This window comes from Sinohyriopsis cumingii, unplaced genomic scaffold (assembly GCF_028554795.1).
Source record: "Sinohyriopsis cumingii isolate HCF-2022 unplaced genomic scaffold, ASM2855479v2 utg003075l, whole genome shotgun sequence".
Taxonomy (NCBI): Eukaryota; Metazoa; Mollusca; class Bivalvia; order Unionida; family Unionidae; genus Sinohyriopsis; species Sinohyriopsis cumingii.
In genome coordinates, this window is record NW_028316388.1 from 47362 (window position 1) to 74911 (window position 27550).

The following is a 27550-nucleotide window of genomic DNA, read 5'->3' on the forward strand; positions in this document are numbered from 1 at the left end:
AAATATGGACTTAATAGTAACATGAAATTGATTAAATTCAGTTAATAATATTTGACTTGAAGAAAGCCTGTAAAAAAGACCCCACAGATCATTCATATGGTTGTATAAATCTCATCGATTTAATTTATTGCAGGTGTCAGGGAGGGAGTGTGGCTGCTATTAAACCAGAGTACCTGATGGAACCACGAGACTACCAGGTATGGAAGCAGCTGCAGAAGCAGGCAAAAGCTGAGTTGCTAAAGGAAGGGATGGATGAGGAGGCAGAGAAACTTGACGGGGAGGATGAACTTGAGGATGATGTGTTTGAAGCCGTGTCAAAAAGAGCATGGACTGATATTCTTTTGCAGCTTCTCAAGGTTTTAAATCAGTGTCATAAACTTTCATTGCTCTCAGTGGTGTACTCATTATTTGATGTCCATGACCCCATATTATGGATCATCCATTATTTGCTATCAAGGCCCCCATATTATGGATCATCCATTATTTGGTGTCCAAGACCCCGTATTATGGATCATCCATTATTTGGTGTCCAAGACCCCATATTATGGATCATACATTATTTGCTATCAAGGCCCCGATATTATGGATCATCCATTATTTGGTGTCCAAGACCCCATATTATGGATCATCCATTATTTGGTGTCCAAGACCCCATATTATGGATCATACATTATTTGCTATCAAGGCCCCCATATTATGGATCATCCATAAAGGCCTCTGTATTATGGATCATCCATTGTTTGCTGTCAAGGGTCCCACGTTATTGTGCTTTCATTAGTTGCTGTCATGCTTCCCATATAATGGATCATTTATCAGTCCCCTCATATTATGAATCATCCATTATTTGCTTATATGCTTTCAAACTCCCCCTTAGCATGGATCATCCATCAAGGCCCCCATATTATGGATCATCCATTATTTGCTATCAAGGCCCCCATATTATGGATCATCCATTATTTGGTGTCCAAGACCCCATATTATGGATCATCCATTATTTGGTGTCCAAGACCCCATATTATGGATCATCCATTATTTGCTATCAAGGCCCCATTGTTATGGATCATCCATAAAGGCCTCCATATTACGGATCATCCATTGTTTGCTGTCAAGGGTCCCACATTATTGTGCTTTCGTTATTTGCTATCATGCTCCCCATATAATGGATCATTTATCAATCCCCTCATATTATGAATCATCCATTATTTGCTTATATGCTTTCAAACTCCCCCTTAGCATGTATCATCCATCAAGGCCCCCATAGTATGGATCATCCATTATTTGCTATCAAGGCCCCATTATTATGGATCATCCATAAAGGCCTCCATATTACGGATCATCCATTGTTTGCTGTCAAGGGTCCCACATTATTGTGCTTTCATTATTTGCTATCATGCTCCCCATATAATGGATCATTTATCAATCCCCTCATATTATGAATCATCCATTATTTGCTTATATGCTTTCAAACTCCCCCTTAGCATGTATCATCCATCAAGGCCCCCATAGTATGGATCATCCATTATTTGCTATCAAGGCCCCATTATTATGGATCATCCATAAAGGCCTCCATATTACGGATCATCCATTGTTTGCTGTCAAGGGTCCCACATTATTGTGCTTTCATTATTTGCTATCATGCTCCCCATATAATGGATCATTTATCAATCCCCTCATATTATGAATCATCCATTATTTGCTTATATGCTTTCAAACTCCCCCTTAGCATGTATCATCCATCAAGGCCCCCATAGTATGGATCATCCATTATTTGCTATCAAGGCCCCCATATTATGGATCATCCATCAAGGCCCCATATTATGGATCATCCATCAAGGTCCCATATTATTGGATCACTCATCAAGGCCTCCATATTATGAATGATTCATCAGGGCCCTATGATATGAATCATCCATTATTTGCTGTCAGGATCCCATTAGTATGGATCATCTATCAAGGCTGCCATATTAAAGATTACCTATTATTTGCTTTCAATGAACCCATAGTATGGATCATCCATCAGGTCCCCCATATTATGGATCATCCATCAGGTCCCTCACATTATGGATCATCCATCAGGTCCCCCATAGTTTGGATCATCCATCAGGTCCCTCACTTTATGGATCATCCATCAGGTCCCTCATAGTATGGATCATTCATCAGGTCCCCCATAGTATGGATCATCCATCAGGTCTCCCATATTATGGATCATCCATCAGGTCCCCCATATGGATCACCCATCAGGTCTGAAATATTAAAGATCATCTATTGTTTGCTTGCTCTCACATTATAAATCATCTATTACTTGCTGTCAGGGCTCCCACATTTTGAATCATCCATTATTTGCTGTCTAGGACCCCATATTATGGATCATCTATTTATAATAATATATGAGAAACATTGATTCCATATAAAAGTTATTTTTAGATACCTTTTTTTCATTGAAAGCAGCTTTATCATTATTGCTTGGAAACGAAAGACTCATTGAAGGTATCATGGTTCTCAATAGCTCAATTTTATAATCAAGGTACCATGGGTCTTAGTAGCTCAATTTTATAATCAAGGTACCGTGGGTCTTAGTAGTTCAATTTTATAATCAAGGTACCGTGGGTCTTAGTAGCTCAATTTTATAATCAAGGTACAATGAGTCTCAGTAACTCAATATTATAATCAAGGTACCATGAGTCTCAGTAAGTCAATATTATAATCAAGGTACCATGAGTCTCAGTAAGTCAGTATTATAATCAAGGTACCATGAGTCTCCGTAAGTCAATATTATAATCAAGGTACCATGAGTCTCAGTAAGTCAATATTATAATCAAGGTACCATGAGTCTCAGTAAGTCAGTATTATAATCAAGGTACCATGAGTCTCCGTAAGTCAATATTATAATCAAGGTACCATGAGTCTCAGTAAGTCAATATTATAATCAAGGTACCATGAGTCTCAGTAAATCAATATTATAATCAAGGTACCATGAGTCTCAGTAAGTCAATATTATAATCAAGGTACCATGAGTCTCAGTAAGTCAATATTATAATCAAGGTACCATGAGTCTCAGTAAGTCAGTATTATAATCAAGGTACCATGAGTCTCCGTAAGTCAATATTATAATCAAGGTACCATGAGTCTCAGTAAGTCAATATTATAATCAAGGTACCATGAGTCTCAGTAAGTCAGTATTATAATCAAGGTACCATGAGTCTCCGTAAGTCAATATTATAATCAAGGTACCATGAGTCTCAGTAAGTCAATATTATAATCAAGGTACCATGAGTCTCAATAAGTCAATATTATAATCAAGGTACCATGAGTCTCAGTAACTCAATATTATAATCAAGGTACCATGGGTCTTAGTAACTCAATATTATAATCAAGGTACCATGGGTCTTAGTAGCTCAGTTTTATAATCAAAAAGAAAATTAATGTTCTTAATAAAATGCTATGGAAAATTTGACACAAAGAATTTCATGCTGTTTTTATATGTGATACATCCTTATTACTGGAGATAAAATCTACAGCATCTGCAGAATTATAATTTTGATATTAAACCACCTCAGACTTTACCTAGTATAAGTGTCAGCTTAACCAAAATGTCAGATAAAGAGATCTTTTCATAAATGACTTTTAAAAATCCTCGTTCACATTATTGAATTAAAATTGGTTTGTGAAAAGAAAAAAAGCATTCTTCGAAATTTCTGGATGAAACCAATGCAGTTTTCTCCTGCCATTATTTATTTATTTATTTATTTACTTATTTATTTATTTATTTTGATAATTTTTTGATTACTTTAATTTTACAAATCATGATTAATGTGTTGCTTATTCAGAATGATTTTGTTTTAGACTTTAGTCCTGGCAAAGGTAACTCCTAAAACTTTGAAAAATACCCCTTCCCCAGACAAGAACATCGGCTTGCCTGAAGTAAACCCTGACCCGCTGAGTAGTAATATCTATGGGGTAGGGGAGCGAATCACACTGGCCTGGCTGAACCACCATTATGAATACTACAGGCAGAAAATCTGGGCTAACTGCAAGAAAGGTTAGTATGAACAACATGAAAAGCACCTTTACTGTGGCATTTTTTTTATTTGGGCGATACACATGTCAGCACTATGCCAAGATTTTGTATGGTACTTTTATAAACCATCCATAAGTGTTTCATTTTATGATATTATCCATTTGTTCATCCATCTGTTCCCTGTTTCATTTCTACCCTGTAAATTTAGAGTTCTCTACCATCTACTTATATCAGACTTTATGAGTAGCTTTTGGGCAATAAAGAAACATATCTGTTTCAGTCTCAATAGGTCAAAGGTCAAGGCCACAGAGATGGAACAAAATCACTTGACTTGTATACCAGTTACCTTCAACAAACCTTGTAAATGACATGCATTTGAGATAAGAAATACACCTATTGATTTTTGGATCTAAAGGTCAAGGTTGCAGGGTCACAAAGAAAAAATATGATTTCCACAAAACTACTTATGTACAATAGGCCTTGACTAATGCATTTAAAACAAGGGAAAAAAAACTTATGATTTTGGAGTCTATGGCTAAATGTCTAGGCTAGAGTGACTTAAACAAGGAAAACAAGTTTTCACACAAAATATTAAGCCATGTCATAAAAGTCCTGATTTTGGGGGTTAAAAGGTTAACTTCACTGAGAATGAAAGAAGAAAAATGATTTCTGAAAAATAACTTGGGTTCTGTCTTTTACCTTCATTAATCTGTGAATGGCTTGCATATGAGACAAGGAATACATATGTTTGACTTTAGATTCAAAATTTCAAGGTTTAAGGTCACATTGACCTCAGAAGATTTCCTGTTATGCCTTATAACAAATCCACATTTAATTAGCAGTTTAAATTGGTGGCAACCTATTTTTTTCATGCCTGCATACGAGGCAAGGAAGAAACCTTTTGGTTTTGGGGTCAAGGAGTAAAACATCAAGGTCACAGCAACATGTAGCATAGTAAACAAGTTAAGTAGGGTACTGTATCTTTTTGTACTTCTTTATTCTTCCAGTGAAAAAGGATTGGTTATAAAAGAAGTGTTACCATACTATTACTTTATGTGGTATATAATATACCTTTTACAGTACTCTTGTTTTCAGGGGAGGTTGAGCAAGAGGTTGAACATTTGATCTCTTGCTTTTAAGGAGGTTGTGAGAGAGTTTTAACAGTTTATGACTTCTCAGAAAAGTAATGGCAATATTTTTTTATCTAAAGTTTTAAAAAATTTAAAAATGAATTGCACACAAGTCTTTATTCAAGAGAGATAACTAAAGCAACTCATTTACAAAGCATGTGTTTTGTGTAGGAAAAGTTGAACTACACAGTCAAAAATGTTTCATCATAAATTATGTCTTGCATGAAAAATAATTTTTCCACAGGATTTTTCATGGATATAACCAGATACTACAGATTATATGGACATACAATGAATCCTTTGCATACATTTTATTTATGGATATGAAAAAATGGTAATTTAAATCAATTTAATTTCTGTCAACTTTGCTGTTGTGAAATTTATCTAATTTCATGTTGCACGCAGGTGGCATACCTCCAGCTCGTTGGATTGTAAATTATGACTTTGATCTTCTGGATGGACTGGTGATTGGAGCAGTGCTTGGAGCCCATATGCCTTTTGTGGTATGAATTATATACTGCTGTAAAATCTGAAATATTTTGTGAGAGTAACATTTTTGGGTTTTCAAGCAAATGGACAATTCGATGCCGATAACATTTCATGTGATCATGGTCATGCTACACCCATTCCTCGATACTATTGTTCATTGAGGGTTTAATTTTGTGGATATTTGTTACTTATGAGGAAATCAAAATTCAGTTACACGGATCACAGTATGAATATTTCTGATTTGGTTTCAGATTTTATGATTTATGACAATTATCTTGCCTCACGATGTTATCAATTCAAATCTGATTACTAACATAACTTAAACATAATTTTTTCTTTTTTGTTTTATGTTAACATCCAGGTTTGTTATTTGTATGCCAAGATTTGCAAGAATTAAGTAAATTGATTGTATAGAGTCAAGACATTTATTTTGCATTTTAAAGTTGAGCTTCATATGTATGAAAGAATGATAAGACTCCAGGATAGTTCCAGATTATTACATAGGGCTGTTTTTTTGTAATACAAACATCTGAAAATATTATCTTTTACAGATAAATAGCCATCTAGAGGAAATGTACACACATCCTGCCACTGCAGAACAGTGCCTTCACAATGCCTTGAAGATCGTAAGTGCCATGCGATACGCTGGAATTGATTATGATATTCAGGTAATTCCCATACACAGAACATTGTACAATGCAGATTTTTGTAAATCACATTTCTGTACTAATTTATGCCAGGAAACTTGACTTCATAGTATTTTATTTCATGCTTATTTTGAATATTGAAGTAAGACCTGAACTGGAAAGGCATTGTTTCAGGGAGACCACCTACAGTTGTTGACCACACTATTTTTATGCACGGATAATTTTATATGCCCCCACTGCTTGCACATGGACATTTTGATTTGGTTTCCTCTATCAATACTTCCATCTATCCCATGAAATTTGTTAGTAATGCTTCATCTGGAGTGCATTTTACATAATTTATGTTTTTGTGAGAACCTGGCACAAAATCATTTTGTTACGTTGGATATTTTTGGTGTAAAATACATATAGTTTTGGCAGGTATGTGGCAGTCGGACAGAGTGATCTGTTCTTGATATAGGGACTGGTGCCCAGTCCCATGAGTGCCCTAGTTACTACTTCCACCTGTGCTGAGTAGCATGTTCTGTCCTATTGATAAACCTTGCAAACCTTAATCTTAAAACATGTGTTTAATTCTGTGTCAAAATTAGTCAGGAACATTGTGTCCACCACCTTTCTACTTGGCCTTGCATCATGATTTTTCATCTAGCCAAAAAGGACAGCAGTGACCATGCCAGGAATTCAGTAGACTGTATCACCAAGGTAGTCAATAGGAATCACTCACCACAGAATGGCAAACATTCTTTTGGCCCCTTGTAAGATGTTTATTTTTAGAAGATATGCACTCATGCAGTCTGCTTCTCTCAAACTACATCAGGCTGTGAACCTGCACTCCCTTCCTTTTGGTTCTCCCCTTTAATATGACATTAACTACTTGCCTTTATGACACTGAGGAGCAGAAACATGTAATTTTGACAATTTAATTTTTTAAAACATTTATATGTAGATTACGTTGTTTGATTTTTACACTTATAACAATTTTTAAAACTTGTTGGGCTTGATTTGGTTTTTGAGAGACCACCTGACATCAGAAATCATTATTTGCTTTGAGAGACCACATGCAATTAGTAACTATTGTTTGCTAGCCAAAGAATTGGTCAGTAAAGACAGGTTTTCAAATAGATATTTAAAAAATGATGATAATGAGGGTGGTGGTGATGAATGATGATGATGATGATGATGATGATGATGACTGAAACTGAATAAACTAATGCTTATTTGCTTTTTTTTAAGGTCATAGAGATATCAGATTGGCACTAAAATTTAGTGGTATAAAAGTTGATATATCTAATCAGTCAGATTTTTTTTAAAAAAGACTTAGTTTTTAAAAATGTCCATGGAAGTAAAACAAGTTTAATTGATTTCATTTATCAGGCAATTGACATCACAGATCCAAACCCGGTAGCCCTCTTATTGTTGTGTATCAGCCTGTATCAGAGGTTGCCACAGTACATACCTAAAGCTACAGTGGAGTTCACTGGATCACTACATCAAACCATCCCACGACAGGTATGGCTGCATTTTCTTTTCTTTTTTGTCGCTGTTGCTTGTATTTTATCAGGTCAGCATATCAAAACAGACATGTAACTTGCAAATCAAGTGTTGGTGTTCATAGTGAGAAAGAAGATGACACAGTATTTACCCAACCCCATCTTTTGTCTTTTCTTTTAAAAAATTTCATTTTTCCAAACAGGAAAGTTAGATTTGTTTCCATTATCCCTTTACCTCATAGAGCATAGTGACAAAGTGCAGCACGCTATAAATAGAACACCTGTTACCTAGTTGACAGCATACGCATAGGCCTGCCTGTGAACTGTTAAGCAATGTAGTGTATGTTACATTTAACAGCAGTTTTAACCATTTTACATTTTTGGTGCATATCTATTATAAGTGGAAACATTTAAGAGTAAAGTCCGATTGTTATAGCTGTGTAATTATTTTTCATGGAAGAATTTTTTATGTGCTTTAAAATCGAGAGAGAACTTGTTCACCGTCATGTCATTCAGGCTGCGTGACCAACCGTAGCTGCCATTTCCCATACTCGAAATTTACATGTTTTTCGTCTGTGTCTACATCACTAAATCATCTGAATTCGATAATCAATAAAAACTAATTTTTGCTGCCTACATAAATATCAGAGCCTTTACCTAAGTTATTTAATCTTTCATAGTTGTGATTCTAATCGTGAAAACTTCGTAAGTACTGAATGAAATCCTGCCTGTGAACTGTCAAGCAATGTAGTGTATGTTACGTTTAACAGCAATTTTAACCATTTTACATTTTTGGTACACATCTATTATATGTGGAAAAATTTAAGAGTAAAGTCCAATTGTTATAGCTGTGTAATTATTTTTCATGGAAGAATTTTTTATGTGCTTTAAAATCGAGAGAGATCTCGTTCACCGTCATGTCAGTCAGGCCGTGTGACCAACCATAGCTGCCATTTCCGATACTCGAAATTTACAAGGTTTTCATGTGCGTCTACATCACTAAGTCATCTAAATTTGATAATTTAAAAAAACTAATTGCTGCCTACATCAATATCAGAGCCTTTACCTAAGTTATTGAATCTTTCATGGTTGTGATTCTAATTATGAAAACTTCATACATACTGAATGAAATCCGCGACTGGCCATTTTGGAGAGTGGAGATTATGACCCAGTTACTTTAAATAGCAGATATCGACCAGTGCATAAATAGTGACCACGCGATCTGATGTAATTGTCATTCACAGAAATGAATGTAGTATCTAATAGGGGGGTTTTCCCCCGAAGATGGCATGACGAAAACCAGCTCAAAATGGCTGATGTTTACAGCAGGCGTCAAAAGGCACTTCCATGCGAATGGAGTAGAGGCATCCAAAGATGCTTGTATGAGGTAATGGGTTATATCTGTTTGGTTAAAGGAATTATTTGCATCTGCAAACAAAACATCCTCAATCTGCCTGCTGTTGTGTGTTGGAAGTTAATGGTTGGCTCTCCAATGGTTGTTTCATAGCATTTATCAACTTGAGTATGTACTCAACTCAAAAGTGTATCAGTCTATAGAATTGGAAAGTGAATCTTAAGTGTAACGTCTAAAAGTTAAACCAACCAACAGCCAGCTTGTTTCAGAACCTGAGTTTCATGCAATAATTCAGTTGTAGTTCCATGTCCATCCTAGCTGTCATGGACTTTCATTCCACTCAGTAATCTTTTTATAAGGACTGTATAGACTGAAGAAAAATTTTGTATAAAGAGTTAGCTTGAGAAAATCTAGGTCAAAGTCAATTTTCTTCATTTCCTCTGACTAAAATGTTCTCTATTTGCTTCTGAATTTTGCCCATAAATTGCATAATATTAGTATTTCAAGCAGTTATCATTTTAATTTATAGTCAAAATGCATTATGTTTTTATGAACACTTCGAGTTATGGAAAAGTCAAGCTTTACAATGTACATTTTATTCTCTTGATTTTCTATCAAAACAAACTGACAGGATTTCTTGAACATGTCTATAAAGATTTATTTTCCTGACAGAATATGATTTCTTAGACATGTCTATAATGGCTTCTTTGCTGACAGAATAGGATTTCTTAGACATGTCTATAATGATTTATTTGCTGACAGAATATTTTTAGACATGTATATAATGTTTTGTTTGCTGATGGAATATGATTTCTTAGACATGTCTATAATGATTTATTTTCCTGACAGAATAGGATTTCTTAGATGTGTCTATAATGGTTTGTTTCGCTGACAGAATAGGATTTCTTGAACAAATCTATAATGATTTATTTGCTGATGGAATAGGATTTCTTAGACATGTCTAAAATGATTTATTTGCTGATGGAATAGGGTTCTTAGACATGTCTATAATTATTTGTTTTGTTGACAGAATAGGATTCAGCTTAAAGAGGTATGGTACTGTTTTTAAGATGTGAATGCCATTAAACAGAAATCAGACAAAAATTGATCAAATTTCCTTGAACAATAGATGAAACAGTCAGGTTCCTTGTTTTCTGAGTAATACTATTTTTCACTGTAACTTTGAAAATAAAGCTGAACTAATTACACACAAAATGAAAAAAAAATTACATACATAATGGTATCAACATAATGTGTGATTCTTGCCATCTCATCTATTTAGGCATCAATAATTTGATCAATCAACTGTTTCTAAGGAGAGTGATTTATGTTTCTTTTCTATAGATTGTTGCTTTATCTTTATCTTTGCTGAATCTTATCTGCTTTTTTGAGATTTTCCTTCTTAAAAACATAAAACAAAATATATTAAAGTTATGCCAAGACAGACATTTATTGTATGATATCTTTACTTGATTCCATTATACATTTTCATGTGTCCATTGATGAAGCTCTTTCACTCTCTGTTTGCTCTCTTTCCATTTTTTTAAAATTAATTTTAAGTCATGTCCTCATCATTCACATTGTGATAAATTCTTATCACATATTGTACAAAACATATTGTATGTATGTGTATGTATATGTGATAAATTCTTATCACATATTGTACAAAACATATTGTATGTATGTATGTATATTGTATACATATTGTACAAAAATAACATAATTTGACATTTTACTTGATGGTTTCTTTCTTGATGAACCAATGAATAGCTGCTATACATTTTAAATTATTTTAATAACTAAATTCTATTTCTATCTTGCTCTATCTGCAGAGTAATTCAATGTACTGTATCAAAGAAATGATTATCATAATAATGCTAAGAATAAATATTAAAATATTAATAACAACCTCTGATTATGTTAAAATATCAATAATAACCTCTGATATTCATTTTTTAATTTACCTTTTGTATGTATTGTACATTTGTCTGTTCATAAAAAGTGAATTAATTGTACCAGTTTTGGCAAATTATCCATGGCATTGTGTAGAATTATAGTTCTGGTTCATATAACAAGGATAATGTCACATAACAATGAATATACTTTTATCTGGAAGTATTAAGCTTCCATCATCGTGATTAGATATCTCCATAGCATCCATTTTTTACATATGCACGATGAGTTACCAATTATGATATGCTGAGATAATTATGTAGACAGGATGACATAATGTGTTGTTGTAATTATGTCAACAGGATGAAATAATAGGTTGAGATAATTATGTAGACAGAATGGCCAATTCATATAGCTGTGTAGTCCAATAAATCAACCCTCCAAATCTGTGATGATACTAATGGAAGATATGTGGATCTGATGTCACCTGTTCATTAAAATGTGCAATTTTGCTACATGCAAATCATTCTGGAACAATCCTGCATACACTTTATACACATATCAGTTATTGGTAACAGCCGTATCTAAATTTAAAATAGCCGCAGGACAGATGGTTGTGCTATTCCACATGGATTTACAAGTCACCAAACATAGAAATTACTCTGGAAATATAATGTATATGTCACCAAATGAAGCCTTCAGCTGATGGTAGCTCCACAGCCACGAGAAATAATGATAAGTTGTAAAATGTACACCACTGTGTGCAGACAGAAGTGGCTGCGAATAATTGCAGCTTTCAGTGATTAGATGAAATCAGCCCCAACCCGAAAATATCATAGGTGAGGGGCTGATTTATCGGCCTGATAGCTGTGTTGTCTTAAGGTCACGTTGCCACAATATAATAACCAGTATATGTAAATTTGTCATCATGTCTATACACATAGTTATGTCAGTGCATTGCAACTAGTAACTTGTTTTGATGTGATAAAAGATGTCTTTATCATGTATCACATAGAAACATCTCATGAGGATGGCATCTTTATAATGCCATACCTTGATGATTTGTCACATGTTAAAAAATATTTCATGAAAATAGGAATAATAATTACATTTGTCAGGTGTAAATTAATTAATAACACATGTAATTACATTCGTTTGGATGTAAATTAATTAACAATAATTACATTTGTCAGGTGAAGTTGAGCAATCCAAGTAGTAAACCACTTGTCTACCAAGTATTTCTGGCTGGGCGGGATGCTCGTGATTTCCACATACCCAAAGGTGAATATGTGACTATTCCACCAAAATCTATGCTGCCACTTTCTGTGGAGTTCAAAAGCAGATTCCTACGGCCTGCTGAAGCCATCTTGGTTCTAGTTGGACGTCGGCAAGGATCAGCTGTTGGAACAACCTTGACCTTTAACCTCCAGACACAAGTGGATAATATAACACCAAAAGTATGTATGCCCTTGAATGCATTAAGAGTGTCTACAACTTTAGCTTGGTTCAGAATGAATGGAAAATAATAACTGCACAGTTATGTCTGCTACTTATTTCTTATAGGTTATGTGTATCATGCTTTTCTTATAGGTTATGTCATTACATTTCTTATAGGTTATGACATACATTTCTCATAGGTTATGTCATGCATTTCTTATCAGTTATGTCATGCATTTCTTATAGGTTATGTCTTGCATTTTTCATAGGTTATGACATGCATTTCTCATAGGTTATGTCATGCATTTCTTATAGGTTATGTCATGCATGTTTTATAAGTTTGCATGCATTTATGTCTATCACGCATTTCTTATATGTTTGCATGCATAGTTATGTCTGTCATGTATTTTTATTAGTTTGCAAGCACAGTTTTTGTCTATCAAACATTTCTTAAAGGTTTGCGTGTTTAACTGGAGATTTGTATCAAAACATTGCATCACTGAATAATCAATTTAAGCAGTAGCCAGTTGTGTTTTAATTTAAATTATAACCCTTGTTGCATGAATATGAATACTCAGAAGTGGAAGTAAATTTAGCTGTAAGTTAAATTATTAATTGTTGGATTTATATCTCTAATTGCATGTGATGTACAAAAAGCAAATTTCAGTTGAATGTTATCTCTTGCTTAAGCAAATTTAAATTCATATAACCTACTTACTTTCAGAAATGATGATTTATTCTTGTGTATTATTAAAGCTGACCTTTGGCTTTTACTTGGTTTCATGTTTTGCATTATTTATTGGAAAATGGGATTGTGGAAGATTTATATTTAGAAGTATTAGTGAATGTTTACAGTGCTTCTAATCTACATGTGATGCGCTCACTACAAGCACTGTCAGCCTTTTATATCCAACCAGTGAAATTATGAGATTTTATAGTTTATCATTCTCTGTCCATCATGGTTGAGCATGGAGATGTTTTGGTTTCCACATAATTTGAATAAATTTGAAAACAATTAAGTTTCCCTTAACCAATGAAAACTCCAATGGATTATGGGTCTGTGGCTCCAAGACCTTAGTCATTGTTGCTAAAAATAGATTTTGCTGGTACATTTCATTTCTGGATAATAAATTAAGTTCTGTAGTGAACCAAGTAATTCCATTAACCTGAAATTTAATCCTATTGATTCTTAAAACTTGCCACTTTGCCCACAAAGGATATTGTGGGTTTCATAGAAACTTGTCACTTTTATCCCTTTCCCAAAAAAAGATCATTGTGAATTTCAGAGTCACTAGTTTGAAGATGAAAATCTGTGTTACTTAAATTAGATTGGTCATCATTTTAGCAAGGAATGCATGTGTTTCCCCTAATTTGGCATGGAACCTTGAACAATTTGCAATACTCTTGTCCTTCAAATGTGAACAGGGACAGTTTCCTTCATATGTTATATTAAAATAGTTGGTTGTTGTTGTTGTGGAGTTTAACGGCATTTTTCAGCACATGATAGGCTATGCATGGCGGCCAGTATTAATGGTGGAGGAAGAACCCTGGAAAACCCTGGGAAGAACCACTGACCCATGAGAAGCTACTGGCAAGCTTTCTCACATAGCCACATTGCCCGAATCCTAGACTTGAACCCACGCAGACAGAGGTGAGATGTCAGTGATCTGTAACGGAGAACACTTTAGACCACTCGGCCACTCGAGGCCCCCATAAAACAGTTGGAAACATGAGCAATAAGTATTGCCAGTCTGTCAGGTTTGACAGGGATGGTTTCCTTCATATTTTGTCATAATGCAATGGGAAGCTTGAACAGAAGTATGACCTATCTGTCAGATTTAGATTATAGATGAGACAGGGTGTGTACTTAAATTTAAAATTAGGGGAAAAATTCCCTGCTTTATTTGAAAACAAAGGAAATTTTCTAAATAAAGAAGTTGGCATGGTTGAAAAGCATGCCACTCAGTATATCTAAACTTGGCATGGTTAACAATCATCCCACACAGTATATCTAAGCTTTACATGGTGTGAAAGCATGCCTCACAGTATGTCTAAGCTTGACATGGTTGAAAAGCATGCCTCACAGTATGTCTAAGCTTGACATGGTTGACAAGCATGCCACACAGTATGCCTAAGCTTGGCATGGTTGACAATCATATCACACAGAAAATTATATGCTTGGCATGGCTGACAAGCATACCACACAGTATGTCTAAGCTTGGTATGGTTGACAAGCATACCACTCAGTATGTTTAAGCTTTGTATGGTTGAAAAGCATGCCTCACAGTATGTCTAGGCTTGGCATGGTTGACAATCATATCACACAGTATTTTTAAGCTTCGCATGGTTGACAATCATATCACACAGTATGTCTAAGCTTGACATGGTTGAAAAGCATGCCTCACAGCATGTCTAAGCCTGGCATGGTTGACAAGCATGCCACACAGTATGTTTAAGCTTGGCATGGTTGACAATCATATCACACAGTATGTCTATGCTTTACATGGTTGAAAGGCATGCCTCACAGCATGTGTAAGCTTGGCATGGTTGAAAAGCATGCCTCACAGTATATCTAATCTTGGCATGATTGAAAAGCATGCCACTCAGTATGTCTAATATTGGCATGGTTAACAATCATACCACACGGTATATCTAAGCTTTACATGGTTGAGAAGCATGCCTCACAGAATGTCTAAGCTTGGCATGGTTGAAAAAAAGCATGCCTCACAGTATATCTAATCTTGGCATGATTGAAAAGCATGCCACTCAGTATGTCTAATATTGGCATGGTTAACAATCATACCACACAGTATATCTAAGCTTTACATGGTTGAGAAGCATGCCTCACAGAATGTCTAAGCTTGACATGGTTGACAAGCATGCCACACAGTATGTCTAAGTTTGGCATGGTTGACAATCATATCACACAGTATGTCTGAGCTTGGTGTGGTTGACAAGCATACCACTCTGTATGTTTAAGCTTGGTATGGTTGACAAGCATGCCTCACAGTATGTCTAAGTTTTACATGGTGGAAAAGCATGCCTCACAGTATGTCTAAACTTGGCATGGTTGACAAGCATGCCACATAGTATGTCTGAGCTGGGCATGCTTTGAAAGCATACCACACAGTATGTCTAAGTTTGGCATGGTTAACAATCATACCACACAGTATATCTAAGCTTTACATGGTTGAAAAGCATGCCTCACAGTATGTCTAAGATTGGCATGGTTGACAAGCATGCCACATAGTATGTCTAAGCTTGGCATGGTTGACAATCATATCACACAGTATGTCTAAGCTTTACATGGTTGAAAAGCATGCCTCACAGTATGTCAAAGCTTGGCATGGTTGAAAAGCATGTCTCACAGTATATCTAATCTTGGCATGATTGAAAAGCATGCCATTCAGTATGTATAATCTTGGCATGGTTAGCAATCATACAACACAGTATATCTAAGCTTTACATGGTTGAAAAGCATGCCTCACAATATGTCTAGGCTTGGCATGGTTGACAATCATATCACACAGTATATCTAAGCTTTACATGGTGGAAAAGCATGCCTCACAGTATGTCTAAGCTTGGCATGATTGAAAAGCACACCTCACAGTATATCTAAGCTTGGTATGGTTGACAAGCATGCCACACAGTATGTCTAAGCTTGACTTGGTTGACAATTATACCACACAGTATGTATGAGCTTGGCATGGTTTGAAAGCATACCACACAGTATGTCTAAGCTTGGTATTGTTGACAATCATGCTACACAGTATGTTTGAGCTTGGCATGGTTGACAAGCATGCCACTCAGTATGTCTAAGCTTGGCATGGTTGACAAGCATGCCACTCAGTATGTCTAAGCTTGGCATGGCCGATGAACATGCTATTATATTCTAAACTTGGCATGGCGGAGGAGCATGACATTGCTTGTCTACGTTTGGCATGGCTGAAGAGAGTGACATGTCTAAGCTTTTGGTACTTGTATTGCTTTCAGGGAATTCTTATTTCTAAGGTAAAATACATTCATTTTATTTTTCTCTCTTTACAAACTCAGACAAGAGTTTCAATTTTCTAACTGAAGATGTTGAACTTTAATAGTACTTAAAAACTACAGTAAAAATATTTATTCTGTTAAGAATAAATTCTGTTGTTAAGTGTAATTTCCTATATCACACCAAAGTCTGTTTAACGTCTTAGTTTGTTTAAAAATAAGTTTGACCTTTTCAGTTTGGTCTGCTGTTCTAATTCGTTTGCATTTGATAAGGAGAGAGGAGCCTCTTGCAAAGTGCTCTCTGCAATCAAAATAAGAATACAAAAATCATAAAACTTTAAAAAGAAAAGAGAGACAAATAAGACTTTATAAGAATGGAGTTCCTATTTCACGTGAGCATGAATTTTGGAACTCTTGTGTTTCTGTGTCTGTTGATCATGTAATAATAACTGACAAGTTTTTTGCTTTATATGGCCCATTTTATATGCTTCACTGACTCGTATTGAATTTTGTGTTTAATGTTCATTTCTGAGACACTGTTTGTTCTAAAATCATGAAATTGATGTTGATATGCATTCATCTTCTTTCTGAGTTATTTTTTTACTGGCTTTTGTTAAGTTTTTGCCTGTAGCATCCCATGGGTTGGTGGATCTTTCCAGGGTTTTCCTGGGTTTTTCCTCCACGAAATATACTGATCATCATGTATGATGTATCATATGCTGGAAAAAGGCATTAAACCCACATAACCAAATCAATATAAACAAAAAAGCATTTGCAGAAAGACATATGAAAAGAGATTATTTAAATATGGTTACAATCAGGTTTGGATGTTGGGCAAGGTGAGTGAGCAATGATTAGTCTGGCAAAGTCAGCTATGAATAGTCTGGTTTGGATGCTGGGCAAAGTGAGCTATGAATAGTCTGGTTTGGATGTTGGGCAAGGTGAGCTATGATTAGTCTGGTTTGGATGCTGGGCAAAGTGAGCTATGAATAGTCTGGTTTGGATGTTGGGCAAGGTGAGCTATGATTAGTCTGGTTTGGATGTTGGGCAAGGTGAGCTATGAATAGGCTGGTTTGGATGCTGGGCAAAGTGAGCTATGAATAGTCTGGTTTGGATGTTGGACAAGGTGAGCTATGATTAGTCTGGTTTGGATGTTGGGCAAGGTGAGCTATGATTGGTCTGGTTTGGATGCTGGGCAAGGTGAGCTATGATTAGTCTGGTTTGGATGTTGGACAAGGTGAGTTTTGATGTTTCCAAATGTGGCTTTGATTACAGTCAGGTTTGGATGCTGGGCAAGGTGAGCTATGATTAGTCTGTTTTGGATGCTGGGCAGGGTGAGGTTTGATTTCAGTCCGGTTTGGATGCTGGGCAAGGTGAGGTTTGATTTCAGTCAGGTTTGGATGCTGGGCAAGGTGAGGTTTGATTTCAGTCCGGTTTGGATGCTGGGCAAGATGAGGTTTGATTTCAGTCAGGTTTGGATGCTGGGCAAGGTGAGGTTTGATTTCAGTCCGGTTTGGATGCTGGGCAGGGTGAGGTTTGATTTCAGTCAGGTTTGGATGCTGGGCAGGGTGAGGTTTGATTTCAGTCAGGTTTGGATGCTGGGCAGGGTGAGGTTTGATTTCAGTCAGGTTTGGATGCTGGGCAAGGTGGGGTTTGATTTCAGTCAGGTTTGGATGCTGGGCAAGGTGAGGTTTGATGAGAAGATTATATATGAACCCATTTTTAAGTGCTAAATTTGAAACCTTGTGTTGCTTTACTTTACGCTGATCGTGTTATATTTTTTGTGGTTGTAATTGGTCGGAGAGAAAAACATGTAAATGTAAACATTGATCATGTTTTCAAATCTGACACTGTTGCCTATTTTGAACACCAACATAATACACGTGTTGCCTGTTTTGAAAACCAACATAATATATGTGTTGCCTATTTTGAACACCAACATAATACATGTGTTGCCTGTTTTGAAAAACAACATAATATGCTGGTTATTTTGAACACAAACATAATATATGTGTTGCCTATTTTAAACACAAACATAATACATGTGTTGCCTATTTTGAACACAATCATAATACATACATTGCCTAATTTCAACACCAACATAATACATGTGTTGCCTATTTTGAACACAATCATAATACATACATTGTCTAATTTCAACACCAACATAATACATGTGTTGCCTATTTTGAACACAATCATGATACATACATTGTCTATTTTCAACACCAACATAATACATGTGTTGCCTATTTTGAACACCCAACAAAATGCATGTTCATAGTAAAAGTCTGAGTACCATATAGTTCATCCTTGTCAAAATTATTGTCTCTTTCACATTTAAAATGTTTCTGCTGTTTCATTTTCATTCTGAGATAATAGCTGATTCAGCTTGAATTAAAAGATCCTTCTATGCCCTTTTTTCTTTGTGAAAGGAATAGAAATAGGATCATATCCTCAAAATGGGTACCATAATTAACCTACATAACCATGCCCTCCAATCTTCCTCATCACATGGATTAACTCAGGGTGATGTCTAAGGTGGCGCTCTACAGTTTCTTATTTTGCATAGGGTTAGAAATTTAAAGAAAAAGAATTTTCCTGGCTTTCCTCACTGGTTATACTGGCTATTTAAAAAAGACCTTGTATATCTTAGGTATAATTCAAAGACCCTTTAATTCCCTTTATTTTGATGTATGATTGATGGGTGTACTATGGGTTATAGAGTATACAACTTGGCCTTACTTCAGATGTGCACCTTTCAAAAAAGTGCTAGCTCCACTTGGTCATTTTCACTTCCTGAACTTCAGAGGTAAATTGTATAAAAAAAGAGCCGATAACTTTTTTTGCATTTTATATATTTGGTAATTCATTCATTGCACTTTCAGAAGCTGGTATTGTCTGCCTGGCAAAATTCATTTTCACTATTTTAATAGCTGCTATGGATAGTGTACTTTAGACTAATTCAGGCTGATTTTTTAGCACAAGGGAGCAGTCATTTTACTTAACAGTGTGCTTAGATCATGTTCAATTTCCAAAAGTACAATATCCAAAGAAATATTATCCACATTACATCAATGTAGCATAGAGGTATGCCAACATTCACTCCATTGTGCATGTTTTAAATGCAAACAACTTCACCTTACATACCTCACTCTCTCAAAAGTGCATAATAACTGGTGAGTACCTCCTAAAGACAACAGTAGAAATGGCTGACCCTAATTATCACATGGATTAACTCGGGGTGTTGTCTAAAGACAACAATAAAAATGGCTGACCCTAATTATCACATGGATCAACTCAGGGTGTTGTCTAAAGACAACAATAAAAATGGCTGAACCCTCATTATTAACTGAGTATATATAATAAGATAGGATATAAATGTCACTTTTCTGATGACAATTGTTATGTATATCTTCTGGTATATGATTTTATTTAATTTTCATAATTTTTATTCCTGGTCATAAACTGTATAGAATATTTTTTTATATAAATTGTGTGCAACATTTTGAAAACACAAATAAGGTAGGATTTATAAATAGTTGTTTATGTACATGTTGACAATTAGTAATAATAATCATAATAATAATACTTGAAGTGGCACCTATGACAGTTTCTTAGTGACTGATGGGATAGGGAAGTTTCGAGAAGAATTTAGTATGTCATAAATCAATAGTGTATGTTGCCATATGGGGTCTATTGTGAATTTACAGTGTATATAAGGAGAAAGTTAACCATTCAATTTCATTCCGATTTCTGGTTTTCTGGAGTCATTCACACTTTTTGTGTTCCTGATGTAAGGCTGCAGACATATTTTATGTTGTACTTAAATATTTTATGAGAGGAAAAACATTTGTTTGAACTGTTCAGTGGTGATAGAAAGTATTAGTTATTTGGACAATAATATTATCTGGAACTGTTATAAATTATTCAAAAGAATTCTGGACAATGCCCTCTTGATGTCACGGTTCTTGGAAGACCAGTACATTTTCAGTATTGAAATTGCATGGGACTTTTCATACGTTTAAGGACTTTCAAAGACTTTTGTCACGGTTCTTGGAAGACCAGTACATTTTCAGTATTGAAATTGCATGGGACTTTTCATACGTTTAAGGACTTTCAAAGACTTTTATAAGGACACATTCAGATTCACTTCATTATACTGCAAGTTCCTCTCACATTTTTAATTTATCACTTTAATAATTAAATTGTTTGTTGAGTTTTACAAAACTTTATGGTTTTACTTCTCTTCTGTTACTTAAGTTTGTGACCACAGAGTCGTAACATAATACAATTATTAACAGCAAGATGAAGTCAAGCTTTTGGATTTACATGTAACTCACCCACCCCCCTTGTCTGAATCGGCTTACCTTAATTAATTAATATATAAAACTTCATCCTCAGATCAATCCAATTCCATTTGCAGAACATCATCAAGTGTGAGTCACCCTGCTTTGAGCTGGAAAAGATTCCCTTGGAGATCACAAACCCATTTTCCGAAGGTGGAGAGTTCCGCATCGTGCTCGTAGAAGCCAGTGGTAGCCTCCTTGACCCCAGTAAACATTCCATGCTAATGAAGAAGAAGGAAAAAAGGAAGAAAAAGATAAAGTCAAAGATTGACACTGGTATTCCTAGGCCTGAAACTCCTCCAACACCTCCACCAAATATTACAGACACTATTGAACTTCCTAAAGAAGGTAAGTACCATTTAATTCTGCTATTCCACTCCATGGTGTTTCAGGCATGGCATACATATGCACAGATAGATGACAAAGAAAATCTTGGATGCATGAAAATGAAAAAATAATATATGGCTTTTGTACAGCTAATGTTCAAAAAACAGCTCTCAACATTATCGTTAAATCCAAATTGGATACATCAGAAATCAGCAGTGCTTGTAACTTCTGCAAGACAATTAGTCATTCAGCATATCTCAACAGTTATGTGTTCATTTAGACTCACTGCATAATAAAATCTCATGTTTTTACTCAGGTTTTGTTTTGTTCGATACAACACTGCAAGGGCAGTTTTAGAAAGTTTAGATTTTCAATATATGAGAAATTTGTAAGAAAATTATGCTTTTTAAGGAGTAAAAAAACAGTCACCATTCAATCTGATTTATTTTGCTCAGTGTTCATCAAAATCACTCACTGACTGAGATGATTTTTCTCATGCTAATGCATTCGTCAAACCCACTCATTGATTGAGATGATTTTTCTCTTGATCCTGAGTGTTAATCAAAGCCACTCACTGTCTGAGGTGATTTTTCTCTTGGTCAGGGGGTGCTCACCAGTTAATATGTACTTTTGACATATGTAAGGTGAAGTTGTTTACATTTGAAAATGACAGTGGAGAGAATGTTGGCATACCTGTAAGCTACTTTGATGTAATGTGGCTGACGGTTCTTTGGATATTGTACTCCTGGAAATAATACATGATCTAAGCACAGTGCTAACTAAAATGACTGATCCCTTATGCTAAAAACATAAGCCTGAATTAGACAAAAGTACACTATCTTTAGCACCTATTAAACTAGGGAAAATGAATTTTGCCCAACTAGACAATACCAGCTTCTGAACATGACCAAGCGTAGCTAGCAGCTTTTGAAAGGTACACATTTGGAGTAAGGCCAAGCTGTATACTCTGTAACCCACATTACACCCATCAGTCATATACCAAAATAAAGTGAATTAAAGGTTCTTTGAACAATACCTAAGATATACAAGGTCTTTTTTAATAGCCAGTTTAACCAGTGAGGACACAGGGCCAAATTCTTTTTCCTTAAAATTCTAAACCTATGCAAAATACGAAACTGTAGAGTGCCACCTAGAGTGTTCATCAAAGCCACTCATTGAATGAGACGATTTTTCTCTTGGGCAGAGCATTAGGAAATTTCTGTTTTTAAGTTTGAGTTTATTAAAAGACTTTCTTTTATTTGTACTGATAATTCCATTAAGTTTGAGTGTATTAGAAAAACTTTATTTTACTTGTACCAACAATTCCATTAATTTGCCATAGTGCATTTAGCACAGTACTATTTTACTGTAATTGCATACTTCAAGATTTGACTAAGAGCCCTGCCATCTTCTGGTGGTTTCCACCTTTATTTTGTGTTTTATTCTCACAGTATTTCCAAGGTGAATTTTGGGTTCATTGACCTTGAGGTCTTCTGATTGCTCTACATCTTTTTTTCTCAGAGTTTGTATTTTAATGAGTAAATGACAATTTAATAGTTTGAGTTATAGTCTAATATTGTGATAATGTCACAGTGACAGTTTGGCCAAGTTAGAGTCTGATCTTTTTATAATATCATAGTGATAGTTTGACTTATTTAAAGTCTAATCTTGCTGTAATATAATAGCGATAGTTTGACTGAGTTACAGTCTTTAGGAGAAGTCACATAGCTTATGTACGCGTTCTAAATCAGATTTTGCAGCTACAGGCGTCATCTTGGAGAATTAGAGTACACATACCATTAAATGGCGTTTATTCACTTTATTTTACAAACATAAGCAGAGATGCAAAAGTGTCATCATGTATAAACAAAGCCTGGGAAACACCGTCGGGAAAAAATTGACACCACAAGTCCAATAAATTGGAGGCAGTTATGTAACTTCATTTATATCTTTTGTATGGTTTGTCATATCTTTTATATCAGTTCATACATAATACCTATTTTTCCCTTACAAGTATGTGCTTTCATACTCGTAAAAAACTAGAAAGATGGCTGTCAATTCAGATTTATTTTAGTTAAATTTTACATCATGCTAAATTGTCATTTTGAAGAAATGTCATATGTACATGCTAAGAATGAAACTTATTGTACGTTACTCCTCATCACATTCATAGTTGAACATCCATACAGGAGATAATTGAAGATGTATGCGATTTCTTGTTCACATGATCACATACTTGATCCCTTGCAGGGGGGCACTAGTAATAGTTCAATCCAATATCGGCTTTCTTGACCCAGTGTAATGCCCAACTGCCATTTTAAAAGTCCATAGTGATGGAACATTTTCATCTGGAATTTTCGTTATGATAATTAATGTGTAGATCACTAAAAAATCATGATTGAATAAGTGTTGTTATAACTATATTATGACTGAATTTTAAAAATAAAATTATTTTTTAACTTATATCAGTAAATGTGCTTACATGACCCTTCGACCTGTAATATAGTCTTGTCAATCTAACTGCCACTTATCCAGCTGCAGTAGTCCCTCATTTTATTACATTCTCATTAAATCTTATTTGGATGATCTGTTGCTTGATAGATATATTTAGTAAATATCTCACATACCAGACTATTTAGGTATTGTCACCGACATACATTACATGCAACAATTTTCTTAGATGCACCAAATCAGTCTGGTATAAGTCCTGAAATGCCTTTGATTCCATTCACTTCATATATCTTGAAATAAATGGCAAACATCAAATTGATTGTATGTAATAAATACAATACCATTTTTATCATTTGTTGCGAGTCAGGAAAAAAACTCATTTGATATGGCATTTGAACATGCCACAGAATTGACAGCCCTGTTTATCCCTACAGCACATCAAACTGATTCTTTCTGCCACTTTGAACAAAGTAATCTGTAGTGTGAGGATAACACAGACTTTTCTTTAACACTGTGGAGGTCATAGATGCCATTTTTGGGACAAATTTGGTTTTGATCGAGTTCTTCAGTAAAAGGTTACAACACTTATATAGTGGTACACTTATATGACTCGAGCATAGTAGTGAGGAATCACTGTATTGATTTAATGGCATGAATTCTAGCTTTTATCTATTTATAAATTACCCATTTATCCAGTGGTCACATTAATTTTGCACTTCTCTATGCCACTGTTTTGCACAAGATTAACAAAACTAGACAGACTGTACTTTTTATTTTGTTCAAATAATTATGCATCTGTAAGATTTGTTACGATCGTTAAACTTGGATTTCTGTAGATCCATATGAGTTGAAATTTTCTTTCAGAAGAAGAAACTGAACTAAGTGCATTCTATAGCCCAGTATCCTCTGTCAACCTCAATCCAAATGAGTCAGCTACAGTTGAGATCCATTTCCTGCCATTTAATGTTGGAGACCGCCAGTGCTCCGTGATTTTCCTGAATGAGGCTCTTGGAGAATTTCTGTATTCCATTGAGGCCAAGGCAACACTGCCGCTGCCTGCAGTTGTTCCTTTTGTCAAAACAGCACATAGTGTCAGGATCAGTAGTGCTGCAGCTGCAGGTGAGGTGCCAATATGTACATGTATATTGACAAATATATTCAGATATAACCAGATGTACCTTGAAAAGTCTATTTTTTTAGAAAAATATTAGAATTAAATTCTATTGCTATCGTCTGTTATATTTATGTGATTGTCAGTATTTTAGCCAGATTATCTGTGTCCACTCTTTAATAAGCACACTCTTTAATACATGTCAAACAAAAATTTTTTTTCCAGTTTCCCTTTTTTTAACAGAATGGTTCCTTTTTTAATTAGGTAATGGTCAGTATTGTTTTTTGTTCTACTTTGATTACTCCCCTTCATTGCAGAGTTATGGCCCTTGAGGTCTTTTAGTTATAGTCCCTTGATGTAATCTTATGCCGGAACCATTACGACTAATATGTGATTAAGTATCATCAGTTTCATCATTTATAGTCATACTTTCCAAAAGTATACAAAAAAGTAACTTTATTATCCAGCATGAGCATCAATACCATCACTGATATCTTTGTTCTCATCAAATGCCATGGCTCACTTATTATTTCCCAAGTGTTATAAAGCTTTTATTATAAGTAGAATTTGTTTTAGTGCTAGTTCATTATTTTAGTGTTCATTAATATATAGACCTATCAATTTTACATCTCACTATGTAACAACCACTAAATTCCTGACAGAAAAAAAATCATACCGATGTTTGGAGTGGCTTTACATTTAGACACATGTTTCTTCTTTTGTAGTTTGTATATTATAACCTAGATGTTAGACATTTTTATGCATAGAATGCAGTTTGAAATTTTGTTTTGTATTCTAATTTCTATACTCTTTTTAAAAAAAAGTAATTTTGCAAATATTTCTTTCATTTTCATAAACAAATATGTATGATGTCCTTGATTTTATTGCAATAGTAGCAAATTTGTATCTTAAATGTTCATAGGCAAAAGATGTAGACACACATATATAATTGCAAGATCCTGATTATATTTTGTATTTAGATGAAAGCTTCTACCCACCAAAGAGAGGTAACATTTACAGCAGGAAAACTTAATGGTTCTTTTGTGTCATAGTTTCTAACTTACCTTGTTCTAATTCAGTGTTACTTGTATCATGTTTGCATGTACTGCTTTTATCACTTTAAGTCCATTGTGTAATTTCGCTACAAATAGTCATTCATAACAACTGGATGGAATGTAAATGAAGAACAACTTGTATAGCTTATGGTGCCAGAAGCATGATTACACTAACAGAATGAAAACTTAAGTGGATACTTAATATGTTCATACCCCTTCAGAAATATAAATATGCATTAAAAGGTCCTTCATTTTGAAATACTATGTCAACATTTGCATTGAGCCACAGTACTTTTAAATAGTCATGATTGCCTCACAAGAAAATAAGTCATCAAAAGATGGCACATCAATTTTTATTAATAGAATAAAAAATACCAGTTCATCTAAAGATGGGACATAAAATGTTATTAATAGAATCAAATTTGTGGCGACTTCATGATAACTTTATTGTTGTATTTTGATTCCCTCCATTTTTAATATGCCATATCAGCATAGTACCTGCACAAGCCTTACTGAATGCACACCCCTCTTTCTAGTCAAAATATGCTTTAAAAAAATCCAATACTAATATGTGTCTTGATGCCATCAATGTACACCCCGCAATCTAGTCAAAATGCAAGTTCAAAAATCCATTACTAATCATGTGTGTCTCGCATCATGCCTTATGGGAGGGAAATGGCTGTTAAGAACATCATGACTGGGACATTATGACATCACTGGTGTACTTTTATCACAATGATTTTTCATTTCATGAAATTCACCCCATCCATCCACCCCCCAGAAATATTCTGTAAGCATTCAGTGCAGGTATTATGTAGAATATGGTAATTAGTCATGTTCATAGATACCATTAAGGAATCTATTTGGACATCCTTCTGGTATTTCTCTTATGAATAGCCTTTGGTGGCAAAATGTGTCTGTCTTTGATGAGAAAACCTAGGAAAATAATCCTTTAGTTATACTGACATAGTTTGATCTAGACTGAATGGCATTTACATCAGAAGCTTATTTAATTTTGTAGATAGTTTCATATAATTAGTAGAAATTTGTTTGCTGGCCAATTTACCTGTAGTAATAAATAAAAAAGCAGGTGATGAAGATATATCAGTATTAGATCAGTTTAGAGACATTAGAAAGCTGTGAAGAAAATGCAATTCAGTTCTTCTTTATCAATTAAAACATGACACAACGATCACTGTTGAGTCTACTTAGACAAAAACTTGACACAGTAGTCTCTGTTGAGTTTGCTTAGACAGAAACTTGACACAGTAATCATTGTTGAGTCTCCTTAGAAATTTGATGCAGTAGTCATTGTTGAGTCTGCTTAGAGAGAAACTTGACACAGTAATCATTGTTGAGTCTGCATAGACTGAAACTTGACACAGCAATTATTGTTGAGTCATGTTGAGTCATGTTAAATAGAAACTTAACACAGTAGTCATTGTTGAATCTACATAGACAAAAACTTGACACAGTAGTCATTGTTGTATCTACTCAGACTGAAACTTGACAGTAGTCATTGTTGAGTCTGCATAGACTGAAATTTGACACATAGTCATTGTTGAGTTTACCTAGAAACATGACACAGTAGTCATTGTTAAGCCTGCTTAGACAGAATTGACCACATTGACAGCCATGTATGTGCACATCCTATCATCCATATGTCCATGAACACCCTAGTACAAGGTCAGTGTCACTTGTTTTAGGATAAGTTCTTCCTTTCTGCCTGAATAAAAGGTGAGCTCTTTTTTGTAATAATAAAATATATACTTAAAGAAGGTCTCTTGTTATATGATAATATAATTGAAT

General features: G+C 34.8%; 1 protein-coding gene across 1 annotated transcript in view; it reads left to right on the forward strand.

The window, feature by feature from the left end:
* Positions 1–27550, forward strand: part of LOC149769890 (cilia- and flagella-associated protein 47-like) — a gene marked incomplete at its 5' end in the record, with an annotated part of 123966 nt that overhangs the window by 47300 nt on the left and 49116 nt on the right. Inside the window, 10 exons of the mRNA XM_089949694.1 lie at positions 134–356; positions 3844–4039; positions 5554–5651; positions 6189–6305; positions 7659–7793; positions 10159–10179; positions 12215–12478; positions 16452–16469; positions 20875–21145; positions 24440–24694. Of these exons, the coding sequence (XP_089805820.1) occupies positions 134–356; positions 3844–4039; positions 5554–5651; positions 6189–6305; positions 7659–7793; positions 10159–10179; positions 12215–12478; positions 16452–16469; positions 20875–21145; positions 24440–24694 (1598 nt within the window). The remainder of the gene's footprint in view (positions 1–133; positions 357–3843; positions 4040–5553; positions 5652–6188; positions 6306–7658; positions 7794–10158; positions 10180–12214; positions 12479–16451; positions 16470–20874; positions 21146–24439; positions 24695–27550) is intronic.